Source organism: Pteropus vampyrus, unplaced genomic scaffold, assembly GCF_000151845.1.
Source record: "Pteropus vampyrus isolate Shadow unplaced genomic scaffold, Pvam_2.0 Scaffold100, whole genome shotgun sequence".
NCBI classification, from domain to species: Eukaryota; Metazoa; Chordata; class Mammalia; order Chiroptera; family Pteropodidae; genus Pteropus; species Pteropus vampyrus.
This window is the reverse complement of record NW_011888881.1, coordinates 1,658,799-1,670,047: the sequence shown is the minus strand read 5'-3', so window position 1 is coordinate 1,670,047 and position 11,249 is coordinate 1,658,799. Positions and strand designations below refer to the sequence as shown.

The window sequence follows — 11,249 nt, the reverse complement described above, 5'->3', positions numbered from 1 at the left end:
AACGGGGCAAAATGAGTAAAAAGGCACTGTGGAGTTTATAGCTTATGTAGCAGTAAAGTCGTGGCGCTCACCAGGGACCGGAGGGGACAGGACGGAGCCGCTACAAGGTTCTCACGTCGTGTGTGAAAAGATGGGGTGTCTTTTGGACTGGCAATAAGCTGACGATGTATAACGTAAACCCCAGATCACTAACTCCTACAAATATAAAACACACGCTGTTGTCTCCCTTCCTTTAAAGGGGCACTTAAGTTTCTAAAACCTTCGAGAAAAAAATTAAAATGGAAAACATTCAATGTTTTCCCAGAATAGCCAGAAAAAAAATTGGCAGGAAACAATCTTTTAGGGAGTAGGAATTAGACAGCTGTTCCTTCTCAGAAGAAAAAAAAAAAAAAAGATGCTCTGAGTTAAGTGCCTACCGTTTCAGAAGTCCATACCTCAAACACTCTCCACAAAAAGCTGTCATCTTCAATTCACTTCAATCCGTTTCTGACTGACTGAGTCACGGCGCCTGTGGTGACTAAGTCGGTCACAGTGACTTTGGTAGGGTTCTGACATTTGTAACCTTTTTTTGATTTATGATAGTATACTGAGGCGGGGTACGGAATTGTTTGTGAAATGGCATCGACTATGCAAAAGTACCCTATAGAATAAACAGCTCAATGGGAGCGTCTCGTTAAATTCACGAGAGAACACTTCATTCCTACCCTTGTTTTCTCTAGTTTTGATTTCGATTTTTCTCTAGTTCGCATGATTTATTAACTTGAGGAGAGAGAGTCTTTTTTCTTTGGCACCCATACCCAAATCGTACATAAAAAATGGTTCTGAAAGCGATTTTAAGTCTGCAGTGGGTACAGTGGGGCATCGATGATCAAGGCAAGTTCAAGACCAAGTTCTAGCTCAGAAGAGTTCATGATGAGCGGGACGGGCAGTGTCTCTACGCAGACGCTAAAAAGCACATGCCATGGAGAGGAGGAGGAGGAGAGAGAGAGAGGGCGGAAATTAAAAACTCTATGCAGAGTCCCTTAACATGAAAAACAAATAAACGGCAAATAAGCGCATGAAAAGCCACACTGCGAGCCGCAGCGGACACGCAGGTTGAAACCACGGTGCGCTGTCGCGAGACGCCTGTTCAAAAGGCTAGTGGGAGAAGGAACGACCACACCATGAGCTGGCAAGGATGTGGGAGCACGGGGACACTCTGCCCGCCGGGGGGGACGGCGGCACCAACTTTGGAAAGGGCCGGCAGCACATGCCCAGCTGTCCCACGCGGAGGCACGCGGCCAAGGGAAATCAGGTGCGCAGAGCACGGAGGCTGTGCCTCGTGCCACCTGCACCCTCCGGCGCCCCGGCTGTGCGTCTTTCCAGCCCATCTCCAACCTGCAGGCCCCTCTGCATCTGCTGGGTAGGCACGTGGTAACATGTTGTGACAGATAAACGAGCAAGGGAGAGAAAAACAGAAGGAATGGATGATTCGATGGCCCAGAGGCAGCAGTGTCCGGCTTCGGTTGCTGGTTTGCTTCCAGAGTAGATGTTAAGCCCTCCACAGACGCACCCAGCAACCCCGACACGGTGTTGGACTTGCCCCTCTCCATCATCCCAGGCTGCCAGGTGGGAGTCAGCATCTGCCACGCCCTTACCTCCACTTCCCACAGGGCTTTGGAGCTGGTGGCCGACGTGGCCGACTGGCGGCCCGTGGTCCTCAGGAAGACGTGCTGCTTCTTCCGGTGCTCGTCGCACGTGAGGAACTTCTCCTGCTCGGCGTGGAACAGCCTCACCACGTCGCCCTGGAAGCCGGCACGCGCGGGAGCGGGAAAGGCGGCGTTAGGGAGGGGGCCGAGCCGCCACGCGACAGGAGGCCCGTGCGCCCGGCCCGTCGGGCCCGCGACTCACCCCCTTCAGTATGTCGTCTTTGTTGTCACTCCACTTCATGAAGAGGACGATTTTCCAGCTCGTGTTGCAGTTGACGGAGTTGACCTGCGAAAGGGATGGGAGGGATTCCTTCGCGTTCCCCTCGAACGGCGGCGTCTTCCGGCCCCCAAGCCCTGGAGGCCGACGCCCCGAAGGTGCGGGCGCTGCGACTTCTACCAGCCGTCCGCGTCGGCCGCAGATCGAGCGCCGTGTGCTGGGCCGACACGGCCACCGCGCCTCCTGACCTTCCCGAATCACGACCGCCTTTTGCTCCGAGTCTCCCGTTCCGCAGCCCGGGAGCAGAGGCGCCGTGAAAACGCGGACACAAAGCGGGGTGAACGACGAAGGCCAGGAAGTGTCCAGGGCACACACTCTAGAGTGTGACTGTCACCAACGGGGACACCGAAACCTGCGTGGCGGTGGGCCACGGACCGACATCCACGAGCACATGGGAACACAGGGACGACCATCACGCCCACTTCAGAGACAGGAGACCTGACGCGCGGGGACATGGGGTGACCGGCCTGCAGCCACAGGGCTGGGCGTCGGCAGGTTTGGGATCCGAACCCACGTCTATCTGATTCCAGAGCTGTGTCCTCAACCATTAGACAGACGTTTATGTCACCATCAGGGTGACGTAAATGTCCTTGCGTCCTGTATCCACCAACTTAGAAGCCAAGTAGACGGATGGCCGATAGCCAGACGCCAGCCTGACCGGCTGCCGACGGCCTGCAGTGTGCCCTTCTCAGGAATTAGCTCTTGTTAGGGGTAATTAGAAAAAGGTGCCCCTTTGGCCTGAAAAACTTGGTAAGAGGGGCCCCTCTCTGGCTTAGCGAGTTGGAAAACAAGCCCCAGGGACACAAGGCTCAGGGAAGTGAGTCCGGGGCGGTGACTGGCCTGCTGCACCGCCTCCTGCGGTAGCCCTGACTCGGCCTCGGCTCCCTCGGGTGCAGAACAGGCGCCCTGCGCACGTCGCAGCAGGAGGCCCTGCCAGCACGCACGCGCCCCGGCCCCGTGGCCTGCCCCCGCGGCCTCCGCCCACCCTTCGGCTGGAGCTCGGCCCCCCTTACCTCGTTGCACCCCGGGTTGTCCACCAGCTGATGGCTGCTGGCATGGAGGGGCTGGCCCGCGTTGACGGGGTTCAGAACAACCTTGTCACCTATGACCACCTGGAACAGAAAGGACCAACAGAGCTTTTCAGCAAACAGGTCAGCTGTTCCGGGGGGCAGGGCGGTGGCTGGGTGTCCTCGGCCGAACCTTTCGTAGTACGTGCCGAGCTGTGACACCCAACGACCCTGCCCGATCCCCGAGAAATGGTGAGGCCAGCACGGGACGCCCCTGCCTGTCCCTTTCCACGTGTTCACAGATGTGGGTCTGTCAGCACCAACTCAGTTGTGGGAGCAGAAGCAGAATACCGTCTGCAGGGAGGTCTTACCTTTGAAAGAATAAAGCCACAGTTCTGTGTGCTCAAAGTGACGACACTCACACTGTTCGCGTGCAAGCCACACTAAGAAGCACGCTTTCTACCGCAGCCCAGTCATGCATACCTAGGCAGATGTGTGTGTATGTGTCTACGTGTGTGTATACGTGTGTGTGTGATGTGTACACATGTAGACGTCTGTGTTCACCTGAGTCACCCCCAAATCGATACGTATCCCCATTATCTTCAACACAGCCGGATACTTTCTCCTCTATTCTATTCCGCTTTCTAAAATGACAGTCACAAGCCCCTAAATCGACCTCGCGGCCCACGAATGGATCGACACCTGTCATTTAAAGAAACACTACCCTACAAGAATAACTCTATGCAAGTCCATCTTACCTTGTCCACCGAGGCACAGCTCAGTGGCTACGATGAAGGGACAGGAAAGCTAAGGAGTTGCTGAAAATGACATTCAGAGGCAGACACCCTGTCTTTTATGACGGGGGGAAGTCGGGGGGAAGTCGGGGATGGAAATGCTGGCTCCTGAGGTGTGCAGTTCATCGATTTTCAGTGCGATGCCTTTGGGGTGTGTGTACAATGAAATTTTCTCTAACTCCAAATGAATATGTTAAGTACCTCGAAAATCCAACACTTTTGGTGGAACCTCAGCTTTCCCGGACTGGTTACTCCATTCTCAGAGGGTCAGTGTTTACTGAACACCAGCTGGGGGTGGGGTACAGTCTCGTGCTGGATGCTTCTGGTGTACCGTGTATAATACACACACAAACGTATCAACGAACACGTATTTCAACCACCTGAAGCGTGTAAACTTCAATGGCAATACTGAAAAATGGCAAAGTTTAGTTTGAGGTTTTAAATCTAGTTGAGCATTTTGACAAGATTTTCTGCTGTTTAAGGCATGTCCTCTTTCATGAAAAACAGCGATTTCAGAGTCTTCGCCAGGTCAGAAATACAGCCAACAGCATTTGAACACTATTAAGAATATGCCCACGTGACGACTGACTGATGCAGCCTGCAAGTATCAGAGCCGCTCCAAGTCACAGCGAAAAGGCTTCCTGTGACTTTATGCCCTAATGACCCCTCAGGACGGGGCCAGCTCTGGACCGGCCGCAGCTGCCGACAACGAGCAAAGCTGACCCCACGGTCCTCTCCCCTCCCCTGCCGTGCCCGACCCCGTCCTCCCTGTCACTGGCTTTATCTCCGAATGACAGAGGCTTTTCTGCTCCACCAACGATCCAGGAGGACGGAGTAAAGTTACCAAAGTAACGGGCCGCTCGAGCCATGGTCCCGGAAGCCCGGAGGGAGAAACGTAGATGCTGGATTTAAGTCCCACTCCTCTCCCGATTTCCCTGCTTCCCAAACACTGGTTACCACGGCGACTGCCCGCTTCTCTACGGACAGGATAAGCCTCTGGCTCCGACTCTGAAACCCCGCGACGGGACTGTGACACACACGGCGGCCGTGGCCCGGCCCGGGCCGGTCCCCCGGCGCGTGTGGCGCTTACGCTGTCGCCGATGGACCGCAGCTTGTAGAAGGGCTGGATGTAAAACCAGGAGCCCTCGTTGCCGGCCTCGTCCAGCGTCACCCGCATGGCGTTCTTCTCCAGCAGCGCCGGGAGCCTCTTATTCACCGTCAGGTACTTATTGCTCTTCAGATGCAGGAGCTGGAAACGCACCGAGAACAAGGTGAGCGGCGACATGACCCTGCGTCGCTGCCGCTTCGCCCTCCGTCATGGCAGGTACGCGTCATGAGTCACGGTGAAATGAGCTCCCGCCCCCGAGCTCGCCGCGAAGCTACAGGGCTGACAAGTGCCCTCGGCAGGGGTGCCTGGGAAAGAGGGAAGAGCAGCGAAGAAGAAATACTTCGTGTCCCCCCAGCACCACCTTGGAAGGTGGAAGGTGCTCCGGGCAAGGGCGCCGCCGGCCAGGAACAGCTCTGCCGCCGCGCGCAGGGGCCGAGGGCCTGCGGTGCTGAGCCCCACACCGACGGGAGGTAGGGAAGGGCCCCGTGCAGCACAAGAAACAGTTCAATTTCACAGCGGGCCCTGCGAGGGGACAGTCGTTTCATTTGGGAGAACACGGCTGCTAGGAATTTCCACCCTGGACTTTAAGCGAAGACGGGAGGGAAGGTGAAAGGCTGCCAACCCTGCGGAGACAGCGAGGCCAGCCTGGGACCCCACTGCCGCCCGCGACGTCCCCCTCTGCGTGTTAACAGATGCAGTTTCTAGAACAGTCCTGGCTGGCCCACAAATCTTCTACCAGGGCTGTTGGGGATAGAGGAGTCACTTGTCTGCCTTGTGAGCCTCTGACGTCCCCGGCCGTGACAGATGAGAAGGCGGGGCCCTCCTGAGGCCTCATCGTGACATCCCTGATGAGTGGCAGGTGAATGGCCCCTGATCCTCCACCCACCTGCCCAGGTGCTGGACTCGGATAGTTTACAAACCCACATTGCCTAGAGGTGGCTCCCCAGATCCGGGCTTGGGAGAAGTAACAGTAAGCACTATTAGCTAACACGAGTTCAGAGCCAATGCTGTGACAGGTGCCCCCAGTCACCCTAGGAAGCAGATACACCGCTACTGTCCCCATTTGCTGGTGAGCACACCGAGGCGTGGCGAGACCTCAGTCGCAAACCCTGAACCCCATGGGACGCACTTAAGGGCTCGTGTGCTCAGCCCCTGTGCCCTCTCGTCCTCTGAGTTCCCAGGCCCTGGCCTGGCCCAGTAATAAAGCTGACACTGAACCTGGAGCCCACCTGGGCCTTGTGTCCACTCTCGATTGGACAGAACCGGAAAGGGACAAAATCTTCAAACTTTCTTTTGAAAGCTGCTTTCACTGTGTCAACAGGCCTAAAAGTCTAATAGGAATAACCCTAAACATAAAAGTTTGCTTTTACCAATTCAGGATTCTCTTCTCCCCTGTTCCTGGTTAGCACTGTCCCCTACTTAGAAGGGACAAAAATGGGGAGGAATTCGTTTGGAATCAGTAAAGTTTAAACTTGTATTAGCGAGTAGCAAAATCTTTCAAAAAGGAAAATGAAGCCAGACAACCAGACAGGTTAGGTCCTCGAAAGTTGGTGACTACTCTGACCCTCTGTGCCTGGGTCGAAACTATCTGCAACCCGGACAAACCGAGAGGCCATACGGGGCTCCGGACTCGCTCACACACCGTCTCCTGCAAGGACGGACCCTGGCGGGTTTCGTGAGCGAACCGCACGGCCCTGTCCCCCGGCTGGCGTTTTACTCCATGTCAAACTGAAAGGCACATGGGACAAACACATGAACCTCTCCACCCACGAGCCCACACGAGACCCAGCAGCAAACACTCGACCCGAAGCTACAGAATTTCTCCCATCACCTCTGGTGACCGGTTCTTGAACCAAGAGATCTGGGTGACAGAGAAGCCGATTTCCACCAGATACGAAAAGCGAGTTAAACGCGGCGGTGGCGGCGGCCAGGCTTCTTTTCATGTGGGAAGCTTCCCACTTCGACAGGGACTGATCTTAAATTATCAGCTGCGGGGGACAGAAGTGGATCCTCACACCGAGAGAGGACCACCTGGAAAGCCCGAGAGCCACCCGCATGGGAAGGAACACTCGACCTTGCGGAAGAGACCCTCTGTCCCCCACGGAGTCTCGCTGGAAAGCCGGCCGAACCGGTGTCGAGTGTGTCTTTTCGGTTTTGTGCTCCGGGCTGCTCCAGTGCCAGAGACAAGAGCAGCCTTGACCTACCTGGATCACGTTGCCGTACTGGATGACGGTCCCCAGCAACTTCCTGTTTTCCGTCTCGTTCTGCTTCTTCTCCAAGTCTGCAGCATGCTGTGCGTGGAGAAAGGAGGTTGGTCAGACAGAGGAAACTCCGGGTTCTATTTCCCTGCAGTGACGCGAAGCCAGGGTCACCAGGCCGTGCGAGAGCCACAGCAATCAGCAAACACCTGAGTGCCCCCGAGGCCCAGTGCAACGCGCAGAGGACCGAGGATCTAAGCCACTCGTCCGTCGCTTTCTTGGCCTTTCTGGCTTTTTTAAAAAGGTTGTTTTTTTTTTTTTTTCCTTTAAGGAATTCATGAGCATTTTGGCGTCAGCTTAGCTTACGTCAAAAGCTTACGTATTTTAAAGAAAATAAGGTAGGGGTGAAAGGGAATTTGCATAATCCTTTTCAGATTTATGAAAGTCCTTTTTTTAAAAGCTTTGAAAAAAAAAAAGAAAAAAAAAGCTTTGGAGTTCAAATGAAACTGAATCGAAAGGCTGGTTTTGGGTGGTGCCTGGTTTTGCAACCTGAAATGTGTTGCTGAGCAGGAGTGAGCCCCAATTTCCTCTTTTGTAAAACGGAGATGAAAACAGTACCTGATCCCTGTGGGAATCACGGGCGCAGCGCCCCGTCGCTGTGGCAATGAGGTATTATCACTGCCGGATGGGAATTATCATTTATTTAATTTTCACAGTACTCCCTTGAATGGAAGATTATCTCAATTTTAAAAAGCAACAGACTCAGATGAAAAAGTTTGGTCAGTGCTGCATAGGTGGTGGGATGATGGGGACAAAGGGGGTTTATTATAATATCTTCTCTCCTTCTGTGTATATTTGAAATTTTGCCGAATAATGTCTTTTTTTAAGTCACACACCTATTAAGTAGCGGAGACCATCCTTAAACTCACATGTAGGTTAACTCCAGATTCACACAGTTGCAAATGAGAATGGGAAGTATTATGATGACCAATGTGGCAGGTTGGGAAAATGATGAAGCTGCATAGCCTACCAGGGCCGCCAACCTGAACAACCATTGTTCTTTTCTTTTTTAAATTTTAAAACAATTTTTAATTAATTTTTTTATGGTGACACTGGTTAACAAAATCCAATAAGTTTCAGCTGTACACTTGAACAGTGAGGCATATATATATTTGCAGTGTGCTCACCTCCCACTCCCATAGTTAGATTTCTTCCTGTCACCGCATATTTGACTCCCCTTTACCCCGTTTGCTTCCCCCGCCCTCTACCCTAGTCCATTGTCCATGTCCATGAGTCCTGTTTGTCCTGTTCATTTGCTGCTTCTAGGTTTATATCCCACAGATAAGCGGTATCATGGGATTTTTAACTTTTTCTGTCTGGCTTATTTCGCTCAGCAGGATTATCTCAAGGTCCATCCACGTTGTCGCAAATGGCAGGATTTCATCTCTCCTCGTGACTGAGTCACATTCTATCATATATATGGACCACGGCTTCTTATTCAATCATCTATCACAGGGCACTCCGGTTGCTTCCATGCCCTGGCCACCGTGAATGATGCTGCTGTGAACATCGGTGTGCACATCTCTTTTCGGATATGGGTTTTCGAGCTGAGCGGCCATTCTTCGTCCGTCTCCCCATGCGACTCTGAAAGCACTGGCAGCTTGTGGTCACGAGGCTCGCGGGGTGCTGGCTTCATCCCGGGCCCCGGCTCCTCACTGGCGCAGAAACAGAACAGCAGAGAAGACGCGCAGCTCTGATCCGATGGGCCACGAAAGCCTGATGACCGCTTGTGCTTCGGAACGGCTTCCCGCGTGCTCGTCCTTGAGGCGAGATGCTACTAGGTGTGGGTCAGCGGGCCTCCTTCCCAGGTCATGTGTCTGCAGTCGCTCAGGACCCTTCCGGACTTGCTCCCGGCTCCGCCACAGGCTGGCTTTTTCAGCGTGGCCGGGTCGCTGAACCTCAAGCCTCACTCAGTGTTCCAACCACAAAATGGGGAAGTGCAACCTCTTAGGGCTATTGCAAAGATCAGAGAAAACACATGCCGGACGTACGAGAAGCATTCAGTAAAGTTGAACCATTATTATACGCGAGTCTCTCAAACGAAGAAATGCTCTCAGGACGAAAAGTTAAAAAGCTGGACTAAAGTGGCTGGGTGAAGACACTTTCAGCTCCTTCAAATTCAGCATCTGCTCTACCTCTGCCTGGAATAGAGGTATTGTTAGGAAGGCAGACCATCGGAGAAAATGAGCTCAGGACGCAATCCTAAGCCACAAAGAAGCCACGCTGCAGGAGGCGGAGGGTGCGTTGGAGGAGGCCACCACGAGTCTGCCGCATCCGCCCCTGGAGGGAGGCTCCCGCTCTCTTGTGGAATCACTTACTAGTCTGTGACTCTCAGCTACAAAACGGTGACGTCCACTGGGCTCAAGACACATCCAGAAGTAACACCAGGGTGGACCTTGGCAATCCCCAGCATCCAGGCACGGTCCCCTCTCCATAAACACCCGCCCTTACCTGCCTCCCATCTCCGCCCGTTTCCAAGCCTGTGCCTCGCCCCGTCCAGAGACCCCTCTCTCCAGCACCCTGCAGTAGTGCTCCAACCAGCAGAAGAAAGGGCGATACTTTGTAGACAGCCATCTGTTCTGCTGAGCAGTTCTCGGCTAATATAGAAATTCCAGGAAAACCATGTAGAAGGGGGGTAAAAATCAATAGATTCAGCGAAATAAAACAACGTTTTCCAACACACCAGTAAAATTTTTTTCTGTGCTCAAAACATCACACTGAAAGAATTCACTGCAAGGAATCATGAAGTAGTGTTTCTCACACTTAAATGACATCGGGGCCCTTGTTTTAGGGAGAAAAGTCCCGCAGACCTTCCTCTTACTCTCAAGAATTGCCAGTGGCCTGAGTGTAAGTAAAGTTAATCTAAAACATTAAGTTCCTACCTAGCTTAGACTAAGTATAAAAGTGGCAACTCTGTAACAGTATCTAAAAAAAAGCCAAATTAGTTATGGAGAAGCCACATACTCTGTATAGAAGACTAAGTAAACCTAGCAGCATTTGTCCAAAAACATAGAAGTAGTAAAATTAGAACAGAAAATACAACAAAATTGGAGGAAAAATCTCCATGAACTTCTAATATCAAACACCATATCTGAAACTGTCACAAGGTTCAATAATGACCAAGCCTCCACATAACTTCTGAATGACTGTTCAATGCACTGAGCTTACAAATCATTCTAAGAATTTACTTTTCCCACGAGCTCTCTTTGTTTAAGGAGAAAACTATCCAAATCATCTCACCTTCTATCAGTGCAAACACTATACGTACGTTCATTTGAGTTCACACATCAATCCTTAGATAACTCCCACCAGAAAACCAAATTTGGGTTTTTATCCCCAGTTTCATTGAGATATAACTGACATGCGGCACTGTCCAATCCGGCCGTTAGACAGAAACGTCCATCCTGATTTTCAGGTTTAACGGGTGAGACTAAAGGTAGACAAAAAGGGAATAAGGTCTGACGTATACCTGGGCCCACCGATCGAAGCTGCGTCCACCCCTGAAAAGGACAGGATGTGGGGTGTGAAGCCCCGTAAGCACTGAGAGGCTCACCCTCTAAGACCGCCGACCAGTATGATTTCCTCGAAGGTGATCTGGCAGCAGCCGCCAAGACGTTTTCGGTGGGTGTAACTTTGACGTAGCAATCCCATTTCTAGGAGATTCTCCTAAGGAGATAATTGGTCACGTGCACAAGGCCATGACACATGTTTTTCAGAATGGTAAAAACTGTCAGGCTCTTGCACACTGCCCCCCGCCACAGGGGCCAGCTGATTAAAGTCACAGGACGTGTATATCTGTCCACTGTTCCCCTTGCACAGTGGCTGGAGGGCTGTTTTTTAATTTCTACGGAGAAAATCGCGCTCTGCGCTGTGGTCGCGACCGCTACTCGTCACAGGCGTCACCGTGCTCCCTAAGCAACATCGAGGCCACCCCAATCCTAGTCACCTGTTATCGTATTTCAGAAACAGAGAAGCCACTATTAAATTGCTACAGAAAGGTCACTGGAACGATGGGGAAAGGTTATTCACCTAAGGTCGACGAGCTCTAAATCACACGGGATACCGAGGTGAAGCTTCTGAAACCAAGCAATGCCGGACCCAGGCTTCGGAAGGCAGC

The 11,249-nt window shown here is 52.5% G+C and overlaps 1 protein-coding gene across 1 annotated transcript in view; it reads right to left on the bottom strand.

Annotated features, from left to right (window-relative positions):
• Positions 1-11,249, bottom strand: part of ITPR1 (inositol 1,4,5-trisphosphate receptor type 1) — a 197,026-nt gene that overhangs the window by 181,862 nt on the left and 3,915 nt on the right. The window contains exons 2-6 of the mRNA XM_023533300.1: positions 7,079-7,165; positions 4,857-5,015; positions 2,979-3,077; positions 1,891-1,974; positions 1,638-1,784 (exon numbers count right to left, since the gene is read on the bottom strand). Coding sequence (XP_023389068.1) covers positions 1,638-1,784; positions 1,891-1,974; positions 2,979-3,077; positions 4,857-5,015; positions 7,079-7,165 — 576 coding nt within the window. The remainder of the gene's footprint in view (positions 1-1,637; positions 1,785-1,890; positions 1,975-2,978; positions 3,078-4,856; positions 5,016-7,078; positions 7,166-11,249) is intronic.